At 38.9% G+C, this 23518-nt stretch overlaps 1 protein-coding gene across 1 annotated transcript in view; it reads right to left on the bottom strand.

Moving 5' to 3' along the window:
• Positions 1-23518, bottom strand: part of LOC121739409 (mucin-5AC-like) — a 42204-nt gene continuing 18686 nt past the window's right edge. The window contains exons 2-10 of the mRNA XM_042131873.1: positions 7183-8148; positions 6732-6908; positions 5748-6385; positions 5475-5578; positions 3586-3698; positions 3175-3333; positions 2686-2851; positions 2072-2224; positions 1-1378 (exon numbers count right to left, since the gene is read on the bottom strand). Of these exons, the coding sequence (XP_041987807.1) occupies positions 1169-1378; positions 2072-2224; positions 2686-2851; positions 3175-3333; positions 3586-3698; positions 5475-5578; positions 5748-6385; positions 6732-6908; positions 7183-8148 (2686 nt within the window). The 3' untranslated portion in view covers positions 1-1168. The remainder of the gene's footprint in view (positions 1379-2071; positions 2225-2685; positions 2852-3174; positions 3334-3585; positions 3699-5474; positions 5579-5747; positions 6386-6731; positions 6909-7182; positions 8149-23518) is intronic.

Below are 23518 nucleotides of genomic sequence, written 5' to 3'. Positions count from 1 at the left end.
ATGTTATCTTAATATTTAATTTATTATCACACTTACAAAACATAAAAAAGATATCACGATGGCACTAACTATCAGTGCTTCAGCCGACTTGAGGCCGGAATCCTCGACGTTGCGCGCACACTACGGCACACTTACAACAGAACATTATCTCTCGAGCGATAACATCAGTATGCTGTCGTTTGTGCCGAGAGGCCGCAACGACGGCAGAGATAGTGAAAGGCCGCTCAAACTGAGAACACGAAGCTTTCGAACATTATGACAATAAATATTTAGATAGCGTTACATCTTTGTTTTGTAAGATAGGTGTTCGATAAACGTTAACGAGTGTCAGTAACTTTGGCGATACACTCGACACTGATGTCAACCCTGTCGCCGCCGCCGCAGCAGCTGCGGTGCTGCGCCGCGACAGCACGGCGACAGCACGGCAACAGATAGGAATCACGTCCCGAAGACTAAAATTGTACACGAACTTATTTGTAACCGGCTACATTACGATTTATCCCTAATATGTACAAAAAACAGATGAATTACGAGTAAGTACAGAATAATATTCCATAAGACAAACTAAACTATTTTATAATAAAATATTATGAACGAATACAGCTATACACCTAATCATAAAGTTTATAAGAGTCGAGAGATTAGATAACTAACTTTCTAACTTATACACAGTTTGGGAATTGAATTGACTAATATTCAGGACGGGCGCCGACGGCGCGCGGACGGCGCGTTGCCGATGATGAGTATTGTGAGCGGCCGTCGTCAGCGCTGAGTCGTTGAATGATAACCAGAAGTATATTGGCTATATTACTTGCTCGTGTATTGACAACAAACATGATGCAACAATTTGTGTGACAAATAAATTAATCGGTATCAGTTGGCGATTGTGGCTTGTCAATACACGCGCGGAGCTTGTGCGGTAGGCGCACAGAACGCGGTCATTTAAACGCCGGTTGAAATGGGGAACATTTTTGCCCAATTATCCCGCTAGGTGTCGCAATTTCGATGATCCTCTTATCGTGATTGTTTTTTTTTGACGTGTACACCAGTGCGACGTAATAACATTTGAATGGTTGTACATAAATATCGCTCTCTGTTCATAAAATCTTCCCCAATGCAGCTTGTAGTTGAGTGAGGTTTGAATGACCGCGTGACACTAATCTAGGGTTTAGGCGCGACGGACGGGGCGCACGGGCCTAGCGCCTACTCCGGCGGCACGGCGGCGGGCTATGAGGGCGTCGAGACCACGCAGCGGCGGCGCCGGGGTCGTCTCCACCGCAGCGGCCTCCGTCTCCGCCTCCGTCTCGCTCTTCTCTGCGCTACCGCTGTCGTTCTCCTCCTGCGCTTCCGTCACCTTCTTGGGCGCTTCTGTTGTTGCCTGTAAATGCCATATTTTTAACAACTTCATAAATATCATCCGTTGTTGCTTTATTACAAATCTGGCCTAAATTATAGAGGAAGCGTGAGGAATGAGGATATACTACATTACATAATACAAATGAATTCATTAGTCATCTAATTTTCATATTGTTTAAACGCTCAATTGAACACAAATCGGCGGACGGCCGATACGTTATGTAAATGTGAGGCGTGAGGTCTCGGAAGGAGGCCTGGGGCTGGCCGGTGACAAGGTCGGCGGGACTGTTGCCACAGACTCCGCATATCCTCGTGCATATCCTCGATTTCTCTAACGTTCACTAACTCAGACCGATACATTCCAGACAGTTTTCAGTTTTAAGTCATCTAATAGATAAAAGCAGTTGTCTCATAAATAAACTGCGATAGCAAAGTTCAGTTGTAATATCGGACGTTATTCAAGGATGACCGTACAAATCTATTGCATTGATAATTTAAATAAAAAACGTTGGATCATGACCAAAAAAAACTGACAAAGCTTACTAGAAAGAGTTGACCTTGAATAACCATAACATTGAATATTGTCAGCCTCAAAAATTTGTATCATAATCCATGACCGAAACGACTGGCAGAGACTAACTCGAAAGAGTTGACCTTGAGTCACCACTAACACCGTGGGAGATGAAGTCGTTATTTTCGATGTTTATCATCCTACCTCAGTGGTGCTTCCTCTCTTCTTGAGTAGCGGGTTGGGTCTGCGGGGGGCGGCTGTTCCGGCGGTGCGCGGGCGAGGGGAGGGCGACACCTGAAGACGGTTGCGCAGCTTCAACCCACCACGAGGGGCTTCGGGCGCTGGGGTTGCCGCATTCTAGAATGAAAACAGATATGTAATATGTGGTAGAATATTACTGATGTAAAAATATATAAATAGATGTTGTCCGCAACTCCGTTGCGCTAAAACTCGTTTTGGACGTGTAACGGTGGCAACAGGAGTCAGAGAACCCTGGTTTACGCAATGAAACCGCTCCGTATAAAAACTATCCTACGTCGTACTCAAAAGTATACCCATATAAATGTTTATTTAAACCGGTTCAGGACTGACAGACACACAATTTCGCATTTTACTAACTAATGCAATGGGATTATACTAGACCTTCTACACTACTCGCTGTACCTTTTACTGATGTAACAACAAATTCTAAAGTAAAATGAAATAAATATTTTAGGACTCCCTTTAAAGGAAACCTTAAATATTTTTCAGCTCCAATTTAATCGTAACCGAATCCCCAAACGCAATTTTTTATCGCACTTTATTTATTCTGATCTTACCTCAGCCTCGTCTGCTGCAACAGACACTTCAACGGGTGCTGACTCTACCGGCGCCTCGGATGCGGCTTCAGGCGCGGCGCTGGACACGCTCGGTCTGCGGCCCACGGGTCGCAGGTTCAACCTCGGTCCGGGTCGGAGCGACGCCGGCCTCTGTCCTGGTTTGCGGCTGTAAAACAACATAGTTGATAAAATCCCTCTGGACACTCCTTTACAATTGGAATTCAATTATTATACTGATAGTTGTCTTTCTTGCCGATTATAATTAGTTATTATTGGGTTTTAAGTCAGATACCTAGAGTACCTATTGTACCTGGTAGAGTAAGGGTAACTATAATTGCTTTCCGATAAGGCTTTACCTAATGATAATTTGCTCTTTTGCCAAAAGACGTCAACTTGGCGTGTTTGTATATCTTGTAGATATAGCCATTTTAGCAGTAGCCTTTGAATTGTCAATAAGAGGACGATCTATTAGTGTGTCAGTTTTCTTACCCAATAGTCCTGACTGGCGCAACAGTGGTATCGATGACTTCTCCGGAGCCAGTGCTACCACTGCCGGTTGGCGCGGTGACGTCAGCGATCTCAGCTGATGATGGAGCAGCAGTCGTGGTCGACGATGGTGCCCTTCTCAAGCCAGGGCGAAGACGAGGTCTGGGAATGTTAGTTGGATTATTTAGTGTGGACTAAATGTCTAAACTCCTGAGAAATCAAGCAAGTTTATATTATGCCGACAGTTTTCTGTCATTTTTTTTCAAATGTCGACAGACTCAGTAGGTAAGCAATAGTATCTTGCAGTATGATGACTAGATAATAGCAGTGCAGTATAGTTTGTTCACTAAGAAGCTTTGACCCGGTAAATTTAACTTAGGTCTGCTAAATCTGCCTTTGTCAAGTGCTGCTTACCTGGGCACAGGCGCTTCACTGGCTGCGCTGCTTGCCTCCTGCGCGGGCGCAGCGGTGGTAGAGCTTGGACGAGTGCGGGCAGAGAACAGACCGCGGCGGCTTCCACCGAACGCCTAGCGACAACACACGGCAACGTCAGATATGAAATCACGTGTTTGGTTGTAGGCGCAAGATGATTTGATTTGACATTGATGTATGAAAGAGTAATTATAATTGTTAAGTGATACTTTAATAATAATAAACTCTTTATTTACACATCATAAAATACAAAATGAGAAAAAGAAACCAATTTTTGGAAGAGCGCAAATTTCTTCCAGACAATCATAAAAAAGGATATAAAAAAGAAACAAAATAAATATGATACTTTAATAATGCACAGCTGGGAATTATATTGAAATCAAGAAGCAAATAATAATTACTAGACATCGGATTATATGCACGATCTAAGTGCCGAAATATGCATGCAAATATGCACGAAAAATGGCCGAAATATTCACAAAATATTCACAATCAAGAGTCACTTATTATAAAAATGTATTATTTTTGGAAGAGTTTTCCGGTGTTGCTCATAATAAATGCGCCAATTTTCAAAATTCCATTAAATCCAGGACCTTTTTCTTCTTTCCCATTACAAGCTTAGTGCCCATGGAAGTTCATTACCCACTTTATTAAATTTTTTTTCAAATGTGGCCACTTACAAAGAAATATTTTGTTTCTAGAAAGATATTGTACTTCGGGTGTTATATTGCGGAAGTCTTTAAATAAGGGTGGGCTACAATCGGCTACATATTTGAATTACTTTGATCTATCATACTTCTGTTTCCTGGCCTCGGTAGGTATTATGTTAGCTAGTTTGGAAACTACGACGGCGTACTATGGCCGAAACATGCATTATCAACGAAAAATGCCAAAATATGCACTATCGCCCGAAAAGCCCCATTATATGCATTTGCTGCAAGTATGCAAATGCATATAATCCGATGTCTAATAATTACTTATTACAAAATCTATTTAGTATAGAATATAATTATTATGTCGACTGCCGTACTCAAAGATGAACATTAATTACTTAACTGTAATCACATGAAAATTTTGCCATAAGGGCCGGGACACAACAACACGATACGACGTCGTGTCGTACCACGATGCGACGTCGTTTCACGATGCGACGTCACGTCGTGGGAATCTACGACGAGCATCGTAAAAAACTACGTCGCAACATCGTAACGTGCCACGATACACGGCACGACGTCGCATTGTAGAAAGATCACGATGCGTTCCTGTGTCAGTGCCACAGTAGTTATTCAAAATTCAAGGACGCCGCATCGTGGTACGACACGACATCGTGTTTATGTGTCCCGGCCCTAAGCCCCAATCCCTAAATACATTATACTTAAATGTCAAACTCTTCATTAAATTGAAGGTTAATGATAATTAAATGTCATCTGAGTGCGGCAGTATGACTTAATTTTATTTTTAATTTTAGCTTCTTAAACTAAAATTAGATATCATTAATATTATCTAATTTGAAGATTATTACACTCCCTTTTTTATTTTTCTTAAATATTGAATACTCTTAGCGTCTTGGTTGAACATAAGATTATTTGACAAACTTCGCATTGCAATACTTCGCTGCAGCAAAATGACACAAATTATAGGCACTTATATTATATTCGCAGGCTGTTCGTTTAATTAGACAATTTATTATATGAAACATATAATTAATTATATAATTAACGAACTTTTAATTTTGAGCACGAATTAACTTTAATTTATGAGCACGGACGTTTGTAAGACGGTATATCAGCAGTAGCAATAAATATGTTTCACACTATCAGATACTATAGAATAATGTAAAAAATAATGAAAAAATCGTCGAAATATCACACCTTAGGCTGTGTGGAGGGCTTCTCTGCCGGAGCGGCGGACGTGGAGGCCTCGACGGCAGCGGCGGTGATCTTGCGGCCCGTATTCGGTTTGCTGCCAAAGCGACCTGGTGGCAAGAAAATCTCATTCTATACCTATTGTGATACAGAAGCCACAACACGCGCGTTATTCGAGATACATTCGCAAAATCGCAGAGCAAAAACATGGCCTTAAATCTATTCGCAGTTTATAGAGAGTTAGAAATTAAAATATACTCCTCAGTAGGGTGGTTTTACCTCTGGCTCTAGTGGATGTCTCCTGCGGGGCTTCGGTGGCGGCGCTGGTGGATGCGGGTGCGCGGGAGCGGGCACCGGGTCGGCTCCTAAACCTCGAGGGCCGGGTGGGCGCAGCGGTCGTGGTTGTGGTGGGCGCCGGTGTGGTGGTTGTCGTGGTCGTTGTGGTGGTGGTGGTAGTCGTGGTGGTCGTGGGCGTCGTCTGCTCCTCCGTGGTGCTCACGTCCTCGGTGGTCCACGACTCGTCGGTCAACGTGGACGCGTCGAGGGGCGACGCGTCGCTCGTGATCTCGTTGTTGAGGTTCTCCCCGGCCAGGTAAGCGTACAGGTCCAGGGCCACCTTCTCCATGGCGGTCATCGTGGTGTACTCGGTCGTGTCCTGCTCGTAAGTAGTCGTCTGCTTGTAGTCGGCCGGCAGCTTGGAATCGTCGACCTCCTCGAATTTAATGCCCGACAGGAAGCTGGTTTCCTTCTGCACCTCCTTGGTGGCCGGTAAATCGTTCGTCTGGTACGCGGGTTCCGCCGCCTCGGTGGTAGTTTTGCTCTCGGCGGAGTACCTGGTCGGCGGTTCCTTGTACTGCGCGCGCTCGCCAGAGTTGGTCTTGAAGCTGTCGAGGTCGACTAGCTCAGAGCTTGGCCGTCTGCAACGAACGATACCCCCAGATTAGTTGTTTATATCGAGACTCGAGAGCTTCGAATTCGAGTATATTGTATTAATAAAACATGGAAGTGCAGAGCTACGAGTATAAAGTCATACAAATCAACAACAAATAGCTAAATCGTTAGTGGAAAGTTTATTGTATCGGTTAATTTATTATTTTAGGCAGTTTAGTGCAACAAAGTTGTGCAAATAGAATCATAAATAATTAATTAATAGTTTATTTTAATACACTTCCATTTTTGCTAAATAGAGTGCAAATTTCTTTGTCCCGCATATTTCAAACGATGAATGAAGCAAACCATTCCCAAAAAAGCAAGCGGCCGTACCTGACATGAGCGCGTGTTCTGCTTCTCGTTTGGCCGATGGACTCATCGGCGACATTGTCAACCTGAGCGCGACCTCGTTGTCTAACAACTTCGGAAGTCGCTTCAGGGGCGCTCGTGGTCGAGCTTGTGGTCGCAATATTACGACCCCGGGGTGGGAATCGTGTGCTCGATGGCAGTCTGAAAATATTATGTATTGTACGTACAATTCATAGGATCATCCCGCTCAGAGGTTAGAAAGTCCGGGCCCCGTCCGGTCATCCTGGATCCATTGGACTGGGATAGCTTCTGACCCCCAAAACTAATCCCTCTGTGTAAAAAGCTACTGTACAAGCTTACTGTAATGACTACTGAGACTACGTTTTATCCGTCACCTTTATCCACAAATTACATATCATTTAAATATCATCAAACCGTTACTAGCATGCAGTCAAAAATGAAATGTATTGAATACCTTTCGGCCTCGACTTCTTCTTCGACTGGTGCGGAGGCGATGTTGCGTCCTCTGGTGCGTGATCTGATGGTCGGCTGGATCACTTCGTTCTGTACTTCGGGGGTTGGTGCTATTGTTGTTGTAGTTGGTGACCTATCAATAGTGCTGTACTTATTTCTGGATTTAGTTTCTTTGCTTATTTGGTTCTCGATCTCAGTTTTGGAAGGACCGTCATGTGCGTTTGAGAACGTACTCGATGCAGTTTCAGTCGTGGTCGATTTGTCACTGGCGTCCTTCTTGGCTGCCTCCTCTTCCTCGTCATAATAATAGTAGATGTACTCGTATTCATAGTCTTGCCCGTTGGGGCCCTTTTTAATTTGAATTCTAGAATGCTGCTTCTGTTCTGAACCGGCGGTTTCTAGTTTAACATTCGATGATAAGAGACCACTGTTAATATCATCGATGGTATCAAAGTTGATAGGAATGTAGTCGTAGCCCTTTGTGGAGCTAGGGGCTGAAGTAGTCAACACGGGCTTTTGCGTCGTGGTGCCCTCGTTGTAACTTAATTTTCCAGATTCCGACATCGTCTCGAGAACGGCCAGTTTGGGATTGATGTCAACATCGTGTACCTTTTCCTTTATTTTGATGTCTTCTATTTTTGAAACTGGTATGTCGATTTCAATAGACTCCTTTACTTTTTGGGCCTTCTTGTAGACGGTCTTCTTATCTTCCTCGATAGAAACGATGCCCTCCGTTGGATGTTTACTTTTTCCATTGTGTGACTTTTTGTATAATCTCTCGTTGACATCCTCGGGCTTGATGTAACGATGGTGAGGGTGCTTCTCTGGTATTTTGTGTGCTGACTCAAAATTTTTGAGGGGGCTGTGCTGCCCCGAGCTCACTATGACATACTCTTCGCCGGGGCGGGGCTCCGTGATGATGTCGACATCACCGGACACACCGAACGCGGTGCAGAGCAGAAAACATCTGAAACGAAGAAAAAATTCATAACTGACGATGTAGTTAATTTATGCAAGACAATGCACGGTATTGTTCAGTGAGTCAGACATCTGGCTGCTGCGCCTACGGCGCTCGCGCGTGTCACGGGCCGCGTATTCGGCCGCGAGAAGCCGTGACTCGTGAGTCATCTAAACCTTTCGTCACCGTCTCCCGTGCCTACATATTACAAAAGAACGAGGTTCGTACTACAGAAAGTCTGTAAAAAGTTTACAAGTTTCATAACCTTATTGCATTTGCATTGCGAACTCTCGTTCCGAATAATTCAGATAATATGTTCGCTAGTATTGCGGCGTAAAGAGTTGTGTGAAAATGTGTCGCAAATGATTGCGGGCTGCAATCTGTTATGAGAAATTAGCGAAAATCGGAGCGTGGGTGAGAATTACGCATTCTGATTCCGTGCAAGTGCAGATCGATGGCGTAACCGTAACGATCCCTTTCGCCGGGGTCTCCCTCACAAGTCACATCACACGACGTCGCCGACGGCTCGTGTCGTGACTCGTGAACCGATCGACCTTGATTTGTGCAACTCGTTTTTTGAAATTTCTAGGGGCAACAATCACTACAATGTAGTTCAATGATTCATATCGCGATCGCATTGAAGGAGTGTACGATTACCTTAGTCGGAAGACAAGAACTTCCGCACAATTTCTTGGTGCTTCGCCACGCGGAAGCCGCAATTAAGATGGCGAGCTCGTTTAAACCACTCACATTCTAAACTTATCGTTAATCTTTTATATATACATTCACCATATCTCACCGCCGACATAATTATATTAATGTCGAGTTGCGCAATAGCGTATGTTCACCTTGCCCGATCTTCACATTCCTAAATTAGGAGAAACTATCAAGGCATTCGAGCGGGGGAGATAACTCAAAAATAATAGCATCATAATCTTTCATAGTTACGGCTATTATGTTATTCTCGCAGCTACCTACTTCCAAGGCTCCTAAGTGCTCTTTGAATCTAGTGTTTGTGTGAATGTAATCGAGCTGCGAACGATTAGTATCGACTGTCGGCCGCCGGCGCGGGCGCAGGCATCGACAGTGCCGGTCCAATTTCACTAGATAAGGTCAGCGCGGCAAGGCTGCTGGCTGCGCGAGCGGCGGCGACCAGCCTAACCTGACCCCTGCGGTCACTCGGCCCGCGCCAGCCTGACCTATCCGCGTCCTTGTGTCTAATACTGCCGCTAGATATTATATTCACTTGCTGATATTTAGAACAATCTTAGATTGTAAATTGATTTGTCGTGTTTATAAGATCTTTTATTAATTACTACTGGCTTTTAGCGTTTCGCTTAATATTTGCCAATAGATTTAACCTCGCTGTGTCGCGGACAATCGATGGTTTCGACTATAGGAATATAATGAGATTTGACATAACGCATCACAAGTTATAAATATTTATATCATTCGATATCTGCGATAGATGCGAACAGAATTTTTCAGTTTCGGCACAGTGTGGCGTGCGCGGTGCGCGGCGACAATTGTAATTAGTCGTGTAATGGCCCGCGACAGTTCGATGTCCGTCAGTGTTTCCACATACCTCTCTCACACGTCACGACTGAAAGTATTTACTTTATAAACGGCCTCTACATAGTTAATTATAGGCCTACTTTACATTTTTATTAATTTTCCTCGTTCGATTTTGATTGATACTCCTTTGGCGGCATTTCCTCAGATATTGCATAAATCCATTCCTTTTCGTTTCACCTTGGCATTCGGGTAGCATTCGGATTAGGAATTTATGGATTTCTCAATTTGATCTTTGGAGATATTACTTCGTGCATCACGGCCACTTTCAATATTACCTTCAACTTTAGTATTGCCCTAGTTTATGACCTCTGTGACATTTTACAATGGACATTGGACTGGTTATAATAAAACTGGTCATAATAATTATTCCCTTTATCCACGGTTCATCTAGATTCTAGACGCAAAATCTATTTATACTTTCGCTTTTGCTCCGAACTGTCCGAATTACTGAACTAATATTGACGAAAATATTACAGTAGACCAGGCAGGATATAGGCCACTCTTTATTGTGAGTATAAAGTTATGGGAACGACTATGCAATTAAGAAAGAAAATAGATTAGCCATTACAACCTTAAAATAAATATCAGAAAAGTTACAATAGAGCCAGTAACTTTATATACATTATCAACCTTTCTGTTGGTTATCCTTATACTACCTACAAACGCGATTCTGGCATTAGTAACCGCGGGGTTGCGAAAGTGTTTGCTCTACAATATTGAGGTTGCGCGCAACCGTCAGCGGCTCGTCTCGCAGACAATAGACAACCGCCTCGTTACGTCATATGTCATGCGTCAGATTGTACGGAGAGTACAGATCGAATGAGTGATATATATTTAATAATTACTTAACTTTATTTAAATGAATGAAGACCTACATGTTGGAAGTACAACGTATAGGGATGTACACTTTAAATTCCTGGGGTGTACTGTGGCTGATACCAACAGTCGAGAGGACGACATTGACATTCGCTTTAAAAATGCCCTGCAATACCGCGCAGCTCTTCACAAGGTGCTCGTTTTCAAGCTTCTCAGCAAAAATACAAAATTATTCGGCCTATACTGATGTATGGCTGTGAGGCTTGGACGCTGACACAAAAGGAAGTGAACAAACTACTAGTCGCTGAAAGGAAAATCCTCAGAAAAATCCTGGGCCCAGCCAAAACAAATGACGGCTGTTGGCGTATCCGGAAGAATGTCGAAATTGAGGAACTGGTGGCCCAACCCCTAATATAATCGGAGGAACAAAGACTCACCGACTCCGTTGGCTGGGCCATGTGGAAATAATGGAAGAGGATCGCGGGGTAAAAAAAAGTGTATAAGGGCCGACCAACAGGACAACGTCCTAATTGGCGCCCCAGGTATCGATGGAGAGATGCTGTTGAGGCTGAACTGTGTAACCTTCAAGTCAGTAACTGGTAGGAGGGAGCACAGGACAGGGCTCATTGGTGGAAGCTCATTTCGTAGGCAAAGATCCACTACGGGTCGCTGAGCCAGTGGAGTTAGTTAATCAAATAAATATTTCCACTTAAGCCCTATTATACATTATCTCTTTGCATTAAGTAAATGTTAAAAAATCTTTCGTATTTTTAACCATCACTAATTGGAAATCACGTCAAAAGTCATCAATAGTGAGGTGAAGACAACAATTTGTCAGCCTTGGCTTCGTCCGACGTCAAAATTGTTAACAATTAAAAGTAAATTAAATATGAGCGGATTATATCAATCTGATTAATTAATGATTTGGCAAGGTTTTCACCAAAACAGTGTTTTGAGTGTCACGTTAACACCGCGTGACATGGCCCTTCTAGCTTTACAAAGGTACACGTAGGAATTTGCCAAACAATTATATTAAATATCTCTTTCCACGTTGTACTTGATTTTAACCATGATTGTCAGATTCAAACGTAATCAATGTTCCATCGAAGAAATTGATTGATGACAGACGCATGTCATTTGGTTGGATTATGTCAATTATTCAATATTAGTCGCAATACGTCGGCTGGGTTTGACATAACTCGACCAAAGTACGTTGGTCCGCCGTCTGCATAAGAATTAACTTCTCGTACATTCCTCTTTCATCTTTACGCATTCATAACTGTCCGTAGAAGTAAGGGTAAGTAAAAACAATTATTATTATGAGCATATTATTATGTCACTTGCGCTCCTCAACCAAGCGCGACTAATGATATCTGTGTAGAAACATTACCGAACCGTTACAACCGATCGTTAATATTAGCAAATACAAGAAACAGTTACACTGTATATACGATTAATTATTATTAAAATAATAAAAATATTGGTTAACAACAACTTATAATAATATGACCTTAGGTTATGAAAAATTTAATTATTAAATATTTTTCTTGTGTAATGTACTTATGAGAGAAGTTGATTCCTAGGCAGATGGGGGACCTACGTAGTTTGGTCGCGTTACGTCAGACCCAGCCGACAGGCGACAGATCACAATTAATATTGAATTGACACGATCCGACCAAATGACGTTGGTCTATCAACTGCTCCGCGATAGTTTTTAGAAATGTGATCTGACAACAGCATGGATACAGTTCATTCAAAAACAAAACATTATTTTTTTGCGGTTCCGTCAAAATAGTCACTTCTCATTGTCAAAAGGTTTTGAGAACCGCTGGTGTAATCCATGAAATGTAATGTTCTCATTGATTGATGCGTTTTTCATTGATAAAGGGAGAAAGTGAATAACGAATTTATGTATTTGCATGTTACTTTATCAATGCTGTACATAATCTACATGGACGATTACTATAAGTTACAAGTTACAACTTAATTCAGAAACGAAATTACGGCACTTGGAAGATTCGTCATACAATATCTATGAAACATTATGCCCCATCGGGCGTGCTATTGACATGAGCTTAGGCAACCATCATAGACACTAATTGCCTAACTCGAAATTTCTTAGGAAACACTAGACTTTTACTTTTAGATCTTCAGTTGCCCAAAGACCTGCGAGAGGTCAAACGATTAAAGAAAGGCCGCCTAATAAGTCATGATATTTTACCAACACGCGTTACAACACTATGCTAAGTTGACATTTACTTCCAAACCTGTTGAGTGCTGAACTCATCTCTGAGGTGACCATTTTGGTGTGGTAGCGCGGACTTTTCAGGACAAATCTTAGGAATAATGATAAATAAATTATGTACTAACAAAATAAGTTTAAAAAATACGTAAAGTAATAGTATAGTATGCCAGGAAACTTTTACCAAATGAGGAATTCCATGTAAAATTATATCATTATGCGAAAAAAGGCGAACTTATTTTGGATGCAGTTTTTTTTTTATAATTGCTTATTATAATCCACATCCAAATTATAATTTAATGACACTTGTGACAAATGTCTAATTAGTCAATTTGCCACGCTCATAATTCATGAATTTATTATTCAATTATTAATAATCGGAGACCTCGTACACCAGTGACTAAGTAATCAATATACTCATCGCTTAACTAATATTCAATTTTAAGCTATAAAATGTTTAATGAACTGCATTATAATGCATATTTTGCCTAATAGATTCCGGCGGGCGAATTTAGTTTTGTAAATGTCGTTGCATGAATAATTGACTGACTATTATCCATTTTTTTGGTAGATTTGGTCAATCTAGCGACAAAGCTATATTACATAAAACCATATTAATAAGTAATATCTAATTGTGAAGGTCAATACCATGTAAAATTTGGCACAGTGCCGAAAAGTGCACACCTTAATCTTAGTGATAAAAATATGTAAGAATATCAAAATTGCTTATAAGTGTGTTGTAATCAAAAGTGTTTAGACTAATGCAATATAAATAATAAGATTTCATTGGAACTCCGGGCAGATATAGAACTCTAAACTTTATATTATATACGTAAAATTGTGTTTCTGTGTCTCCTTTTCACGCGTAATCCACTTAAAACTGATTTAAGAAAGAAAAAAGTACAAAATATAATAGTTAATCTTATCAAGGATAATAATTATGTTAACTTCTGCAAGGACAAAGTTGCGAGCAAGAACTAGTAATTTATATTAAAATTGTCTAAAGTCTAAACCAGTAAAGTATGTACAGGAAGTCATTATTATATTTTATTGTCACCATCCACGATCTTACACATATATATATATATATATATATATATATATATATATATATATATATATATATATATATATATATATATATATATATATATAGGATTGGGAAATACCAAGAAATAAAACTTTGAAATTCAAAGTTTAAAAAAAAAAGGTTTTTTGATTCATTTGTTATAATTTAATTGTTATTTTCCTAAAAGAGAAGACAGTCTGTCACAATTTTAAATAGTGGACATTGCATGTATGAAATATTGATGTAATAAATGACTTTAATATACCGTTTATTGCACTAATATTTTAAATATAATATGCATTTATTTATTTGTATTTAACTAATAGTAAAAGTAATTTTTTATCTCGTAGCATGGCGCTACGAAAACTTGTCACAGACAATAAAAATTACATTTACAATAATTTTGAGTAAAAACTTTAATACTCGTATGAACTAACGAACTAAAGAAGCAATTTTGTAAGTAAAGGATTAAGGGCTATTCTTTTGAAAAGGTGAATTGAACGCACAATTTATCTTATACAACGCGCGTGAACCTTCGAATTTTTTGTATCATCGATAACCGTCTTTTGTTGATTTATATATCCTTTCAGTACGTTTTAACTTACTAACATACAAAAAATATTCATTTTTTTTTTAATTTTTACACAAAACTAAAATATTTGAACAAATCACTCATGACCGCCTGCGCAATAAGTTTAACTGGATTTTCAAGTTTTCGCGACCAGTTTGGAATATTTCGCAGTTAAGCCATTGACTGCGCCTATAACCGTGATACTCTGTTTGGTAATAGCGCATATAATCCGACGATTTACATATAATAGTATAGTTGCTGAAAATTCAAAATGTCCTCTCCGTTGCAACGTGTTTCCTACATCGCAACGTGACGCTTTCTACGGCGCAACGTGACGCTCTTTACGTCGCAACTTGACGTTCTCTACGTCGTAACGTGACGATCTCTACGTCGGAACTTGACGCTCTCTACGATGCAGCGTGATGCTTACAAACTCGCTGCGATGCGATAGGACGAGGACGGAAAATGTGTGCAGAGTCCAGACAACGCAAGCGCCATCGACAAAGGCAGTAACAAATTTAATATTTTTTACAAGAAAATATTTGCCTAATAGGGATGATGACAAGGTCAAAGATTAGCGAATTTTGTTAATAAAATAAAGAAATCACGGTAAAAAATAAGTGTTCCCAAAATTTCAGCTTGATAGCATTTGTATTTTTTTTGTTATGCGCCTTTAAAGTTGGATATTCAAGTCGAATTTTTTTTCAATTAAATTTCTTAATATTGGTATACAATTCGATAACTTATGCAATTAAAAGCAACTTTTGTTATGAAACCACTTTCATAAACGCAATATTTAATATACCTGTCGAACAAAGTTGTCTCCCGATGCGTACAAACTACGAAAGACTGACGTCAGTCTTTCGTAGCACTTTGTATGGAGCGTTTCGGGCAGGTCTTTTTTATGAGATATTTGAATAGTCATATCTTGGTGAATTTTTAAGCTATCAGAGTCATTCTTTCAACGATGTTTCTATTTTTTAAGTGTCTTTCAATTACCGATAAGAAAAAAAAATAGTCATCATGCCTATTATGGTCCTGAAATACAGTAGTACTGTATGTTTAAGTATCGTTATGAAAATGACACAACATGAAATGACAATAACGTGATAACAATCGTGTTTAGAAGAAAACACGTAGCTAATTGATCAGCCAAACAGACGTCGATGTTATCGGCAGAATTCGAGGAGAAATGCGGATGCGTTACATAACATGCCGCCACTACACAGGTTTGTCGCCAGTGTGTCACACGAAAAGAATTTTTAGGTAGGACCTTTAACACGAAACTTATATTATTATACTACTTCTATTTTATTATAATATAATTTGAAAATTAGATTCATTCGCATCGCTAGGACCCATTTGGATTAAAAAAGGGATATAGATATGGAAAGCAATTTGAGCATACATAGGCTGCTTTTATCACGCAAAAGCGTACGGTTTTATACAAAAAAAAAAGTAAAAGTGTATAGACAGTTAAAGCATGAAGAGACCTTTCTCAGAAGATAATTCTGTATGTTTGGACAATATGGCAGAGAGAATCCGAGCTCGAATCTTTCATTCCTATACTCAGTCATCAAGAGTTATGAAATTATAATCTATATATTATTTTTTAATAGTGAAACATGATAAACACTTTTTTGCCACGCGGTAAACAGTTTACATGTTAACATAATGGCGAGACAACGTTCACACGATTATAATAATTTCTTTGTGCATATTGTGTGATTGATTTTTTGTTTTCCCACGGTGTCTATGATCTTGCCATGTAAATACATGATTATAGACTTCGGCAATATTGTCGCTAAAGTTCGGTCGTCTAAAGCGTAGGTTCATTGACATCGCTACTCAGTTAGTCGCAAACGAAAAACTGTCATAGTGCTCATGGAAAGAAGAGAAAAAGAGCCAAGTAACGACAGGTAAATGTACGAATTTCTGCGTATTTTATCACTACCACACCTGACATCGGTGTCTATAGTTGGATTCGATAAAGGCAACAGGCACAAAAGCCACCCCTTTATTGTTTCAACACTATATATAATAATTTGGGCAGTAGCCGAAATCGAAAGTATTATGTTATATTAAAGAAGTAACATATTATATTATATTGAAAGTGTCATTTTGGAGATAGTTGTGTTACACTCATATTAAGCAGAGGACTCTACGTTTTAAGTCACTTAACCCACTCTAAAGTGAGTTAACATCTTAAACGTGTGATGCGTTGCTCTTACGTAGTTAAGCCTCGTTTATAAAACAAACCGTAGCTGATTAAATCAAAGCGGCTATTAAGCAAATAAGCAGTAATGAAGACGTCGAGAGCAGAGAGGGCAACGCGCAGTGGGCATGAAAGTAACAGTTTTGTTAACAAGCCGTCACGCCTCTGCCTCCGTTTCTCACATAATCTGTGTCCGTAATTGAAAAAAATTCGGTCGCGTATAATGCGTATCTTCTTCATATATATAAAATTTTCGTGTCCCAGAGTTTGTGCGCGCACTCCTCCAAAACGGCTCAACCGATTTTAATGAAATTTTGTATGTACCATCGAGGAAATTGATTCCTAGGTAGTTGACGGACCTGTGTCGTTTGGTCGGCTTATGACAATTTAATGTTAGCTGACATCGGTCGGATAGGTCCGCCATCTACCTAGGAATCAACTTCTCTGATAGTACCACAGAATATATATTAGTAGTACCAAATAGTACTTACATTCGTTAGCCCTGAAAATAGGTTTTTATCTACTGTTTATATTGATATTGAAAATAATTTATATGGCAAAACAACGTTTCCGGCGAACGTTGTTTTTCCATATAAATTATTTTCAACATCAGTCAGCTAGTATTTCGATAAAAGTATGTAAACAGTGAAATGTGTGTTGCATCACAAGTATGTGGGTCAAAACCTTGCCACTGCGTCGTCGGAGACAGTCGCAAAATATCTCTACGACAACGGGTAGTTTCCTTTTTTAAACCACTATTCAAACCAATGTTATAAATGCGAAAGTGTGTCTGACTGTCTGTTAAATCATTACACTTAAGCCGCTGAACTGATTTATATTTTATATGGGTATTCCAATTTCAGTACATCAGAGTTGCGGACGTCATCTTGTAACTTTAATTTAACTTTAGATTCATCATCTTTATTACATTTTATTACATAATAAAGTTTTCTATATGTATTGAGATTCGCTGGTCGTCTATAGTAGCAGTGACGGAGATTTATTTTCTTCAGAACGAAGTTCTACTTTGTACAATAGTAATTAGTATGATGGCTTTTAAAATGTAAGAAAAGTGTAGACGAAAGACGAAATAAAAATGCTACAAAAGTGAAAAAACAAAATATGCGGTCTACTGTAATGTAACATAGACTATACTTTATAATCATATGTTATCCAACCTAAACATCATTAATTTCATTTCACAAACATGAATCTAACATTGACTATAAACATACCGGCTAGACTATTCGCATTCGCTTTCGATAGACACACAGACATACAAACATGGTTCACATGTATATGGCGTTTCCTCCCGGCGAGAAAATCATCGCTTTCCAACAACCGGTCCAGCCTCGAGCCGGTAAAAGCCGCAACGCTTCGCCAAAACAACACCAAGTTTACTCATCAATTAATTGACCATTATGGACATGTTATGGTGTTTTTAAATTAAATAAAAAAAATATATATATAAGAGAAGGCCTCTACAAGAGAAGGAAACAGAGCGTTGTTTTCTCTGTTTTAGTTGCATATTATAGATGACATAGTAAGAGTAAGTACCTGACAGAAATAGCTTTGCTCGGAGTTCCAAGAAAGAAAACACACGTATCTCTCCTACTGCCTACTCTGAAGTGAGTAAGTCCGCAACTCTTCTGATGTTGTCCATGGGTGACGGAACTTACATTCCATCAGGTGACCCGTTTGTTCATTTGACCTTTAATTTTATAAGTTTAAGTAACAAGCGTCAAACTTCCAACCGAAGTATCATAAAATGCCTATATTGGTTTAGAAAAATGACAGTAATTAAATTGAGTGAATCGGCAAGATTCCGTTACAAATGACAAGCCGACATAGAATGTCAATGTCACAGAATCCTCCGGTGACTGTGGAGTGTGGACTGGTCGTGATAATAGATCGGGTTTCTGCGTGACCTTACACTTCCTGCGCTAAACTTACACACGCTAACGGCATCCGTTGATTAACATTACTTATTGAAAATGTCAATTTAACTTTAATCGCAACATTTGTATGTTTGTATTTCTAAAATTAACTAAATGTCAGATTACTAACCACTTTGGAATTTTATGAAACACAAAAATAAAGTTCTATACTCTACTGTACACGTGTCTAAAAGTTAAACAAGTTTTAGTGACTTTAACAAGTAGTATATTTAAGTTTAATTTTTTAAAACCTAACCAGTTTTGTTGGAAGGATTTCTGGGTAGTTATAGGTAAGGTTTTATAAAACTAATCCTGCTAGTCTTCTAGGTAAGGTAAAAGCACTAATGGCAGACGCTTTAAGGAAACATAAAACATTTGAATGTTATAAAATATATATTTATGAAAATAGAGGATTGATAAATTCTTCCATGTCTTCAGTAACTCTTACAAAAAAAAAACTATTATAATTATTCTCTGACAAATCAATAAAAAATATATATTATTGGTATTTTTGTAAACTTAGTCATAACAACTAATAGATGACATCACAGAAAACGAACATCACTAACAGTAGACACCAATATTATAAACTAATAGTTGACATAGAACATTACATTACATTTAACATTTTTCCTATTATTAGGTATTTATTTGCCGTTTTTCAAAAGATTTCATTTACTTCATCATAGTAACTACATGCATATGAAATATTATCCACGTTGTCTCCAGATTCTATCCATTCTTCTTCCATGCTGAAACTATATTTCCTCTTATTTTTATTTTTCATATTTTTTTCCTAGTAAATTTATTTTCAGTCTTTAGTCCCCATGCTTCTCTTGCCTCTTCTTTTTTCTTCTTTCTTTTCTCAACTCTCCTTTTACTGCTAAAAAACTAAAGCAATCGATTTTTAGATCAGTACAAGGTCTAATATGTCCATTTTTAGGTACAGTAGTTCTAATTTGTTAGTTTGTTAATAGAATTATATTTTCAGAGAATAGTGGTGATATTTGCAGTAGAATAAACTACAAAATAACTTTAGTATGTATTGCAAAACTAAAAGATGAGATCCATGTCATCTATTAGGTTTTTTACATTTTCAAGAACTAATAGTAGACATCCTTTATATTGTTAGGGAAAATGGAAAAAAAACATAAATAAATATGAATTAGCGTATACAACATGACCATTAATCCAATGAAATCAATAGTAATTACAAAAAATCAAATAAATGTATTCAAAACTTACATGCAAAATTTCACCTTCCATAACCTATTTGCTAAGAAACTGCCGAGCGCGAGTTGACGCAGTCACATTATTTACGAAAACTGATCCCATTTTAAAATTTTATTCTCGAAGGCGTCCCAAATATATTTTTTCACATCAACAGATAGCTTGAGAAGCTTATAAAATTTATAGAGTTGAGAAAAAATTAGGGTAATTCTTCTTTTTATGGTATTTTTGTCGTAAGTGTCATCTATTAGTTCCGAGTCTACTATTAGTGCTTTTACCTTATATACTTAGAAGACTAGCAGGATTGTTTTGTACCACTATACAGGGTGTAAGTTGTAACAAAACTAAGTGATAATACTTTATGACGTGTTCGTACTTCCTTGTAGAGAATTCACTGTGAAAGTGGCAACGCTGAAAGACTAATTTTTTTTCACTTTTGTTGTCCAAGAAACTGAACAAACTTTAGGGTGCGTATGTGTTACGCACCCTAAAGTATTATCACTACTTACGTTTTGTTACACTTGTGGCTTGTATAGAGGTGAGCTTCAAAGGAAGATTTTTTACCAACGAGTGGTGTGGTGTTATCGTTGCCGAAACCCATTGTAGTAATTTCAGGTGTCTCGATGTTAGACATCTCAATAGCGCAAATCAGGTTGTGCGCTATTTCGTCCGCTACAGATATAGCAAATAAACATAATATCGATATCTAGTAAAACGATGTAAATAGGTATATAATAATAATAATACTACCTACACCGGTTTCATTGAAACTAATCCTGTTACGCAGGAGTAATTTTATAGTGCCCAAGTGTGTGCGCAGTACACAATAGCACTCTCTATTCCATTCACTCTCATAACCCAGTGGGACGGAAGACCGACACGACTGGCGAGAGATCAGGCGCAGGACCGACTTTTTACTTGCCCATCCGACGCATGGATCATCTTACTTGTCAGACAATCAGGTGATCAGCCTGCAACGTCCTAACCAAACTTGGAAATAATATGTTTCCAACGCGGGAATCGAATCCACGACCTCCAAGTCAGGAGCCACGCTCTAAGCCATTAGACCACGGGGGCGTTATAAAATAGGTATATATGTATTATGTATGTATGTATTATGTACGGACGTATAACTGACAAAGAACTAAGAAGGGAAGAGAGGTGAAGATCAAAAATGTATCATTGATCCATAAATAAGAGATTTCTTCGAAGGATGTGCGGAAACGAAAGTATGGCCGTCATGTCATAGCTTCCTAGTTTTTGGTCACGTGCGGCACGCGTGGCAGTGGCGGATCAAGGTCCGTCCGAGGCCGGTGAAGGGGCGCGCCTGGAGTCCGCTCCTGAGACTTTCATACTGGTGCAATCCATGAGAATCAATCAAAAGCCTGCTGCATAATGTCGATACTTAGGTAGAAATCTTTAAAAATATGGGTAATATTAAGATACTAGTCTGGGTAATCTTTAAGACTAGTGGATGAAATTAACTTTTATGAGTCAAGATTGTTTTTATTTTTCTTCTGTAGATAGGTATCAAAATTTGCGTTTGCTTGGATGACAAATTAAAACACATTTTAGAGCCTGGGTTTGCGTAGTGGCCTCGTCAACCATGGGCGTACCCAGGTTCTGGGCAAGGGGGGGCAAATTACCCAGGTTCTGGTGCCAGGGGGGGGCAAATCACCCAGGTTCTGGGCCAGGGGGGGGGCAAATCAGATTTTTCATAAGCTAGGTGTTTATAAAGAATAAAAAATTAATAATTTTTAGTTGTAAAAATATTGTATTGCAAACAAATGGCAAAAATTCGTTCTTAATTTTTAATTTTTATAGATAAAAGTACTAGATAATATACTTAGTAGGAACGTCAACATGATCCAGGGGGGGGGCAGCTGCCCCCACCCCTGCCCCCCCCCCCCCTCGGTACGCCCATGTCGTCAACGCTGCATTTTAACTTTATTTAAAAGTATATATTTCATAGTCTAGTTTCGCTTTAAATATAATATTTTAACCTAACTTTATAATAAGCATGTAGTTTATATAAAATGTGTAAAAATTTGAATATTTGCAACACTCTGTAAATAACTAACGGGTGTCCTTGGCCGCGTTCGCGACACAATGGCCACACAAAAACTGAGCGCAATTCACACGTCGCACCAGATATCAACGGTCATAGATACGCAATAGGCATAGATAAGGGTCAGTACACACCAATAAGACGTAACGCGACGGCTTGTAAAAAAAGCAAAATTGAAAAGTGTGGCGGGGTCACACATTACAATAATTTTATTTCGCTGTTGTGCATCAAGTCGCAACTAATTTCTTTTTGATTCATTACAAAATTACACATTATCTAATATTATATAAAAATAAGTCCAGAACGCACGAACCGATTTCCACGGTTTTGCATTCGTTAGAACGGTCTCGGGCTCCGTGAGGTCTATAGAAAAAAATAATTCAGAAAAAACTTTAAGAGAAAAGCAGAAAAACAGGGAAAATAATTTTATGGCAAAACGACGTTGCCGGGACAGCTAGTTACTACTATAATTTTTGGAATGACACAATGTAGTTCAGAACTGTCTTTTTCATCCTGGATTTAGGAAGCCCCAGCTTGGAGAAATAATCTATTTCATTGCTAATCCTCCTCCTATCCATGTACAGAAATAAATTCCAACATTCTAGTACTCAATTATTACTCCTTATTTGGTGTTGCCACGTGTCTGGGAGGTACAAGAGGAGGAGGGGTATGACACAGGGTTCGTCAACCTGCACCGGCGCAGTCACGTATAATTAACGGCCCGCACGTGCCAGGACTAACAACACATAGACTGGGTTAAAGGTCGTTGGTCCTGCCTGAGCAGAAGGTGTGCAAATCCTTCACGAAAATCACAAAAAATTGACATGGGATTGCCGTTATTTGATGAGACCTAAGTGGATCTAATAAGTTATAATTCACTGAACGCATTTACCCTGATAATGTTCTTTTAATTTGGGCATCAAAAATTTTATACGTATCACATATTTTACTGTACTATATTAAAAATGTTATGTAATTAACCATCAAACAAGAGTTTTTCATCAAATGGTCCACCGCGGATACCTTCATAACCCACCGAAGAAATACAGAAACACATGAATACCAAAACCGCAAAACTCTACGTCCAACACAATGGAAAGTACTTATCAGTAAAGCACCCAGGCTGTAGATTGAATCGGAATTTACATTTCCATTCTGCAGTCAGGAAGCTACTACTGTTCCTTGTGTATATCATCACATCTTCCATTGCGGGCTCTTGCGTCACGTGACGACAAAACGCAATTAAAACCCGCGATGGATACGCGATTAAAACGTAAGAAAGACCGGAATATAAAGGAAGATAAACTACGTTCTCATTGTTTTTCAGTAGTGCCGAATCACATTAGGAAATTAGTCGCATCATGATTCTTTATTTTATGATTTGACTTTCTAAGCGGCCAAAAAGCTGCCTGGTTTATGCTTTATCATACAAGAATGAAGAAATAAAACTTTCGAATATCCAATGAAACGAACCAATTTTTTAATAAATTACTTATTTTATCGACCACTCATTTTGTAGAATTCGTATGAATACCATTACTAATAATACTATTATTTTTCTAAGTTTCATTGTCTACCTGTGTTTCTATCTGTCTGTTTCTATCATATAAAGCTTGAAACGCTGAACCGACGTAATTTGCAAAAAAAATATATGAG

The sequence above is a fragment of the Aricia agestis genome, chromosome Z (assembly GCF_905147365.1).
Source record: "Aricia agestis chromosome Z, ilAriAges1.1, whole genome shotgun sequence".
Lineage (NCBI taxonomy): Eukaryota > Metazoa > Arthropoda > Insecta > Lepidoptera > Lycaenidae > Aricia > Aricia agestis.
Note: the sequence above shows the minus strand (reverse complement) of the source record. Positions and strands in the feature narration are given on the sequence as shown.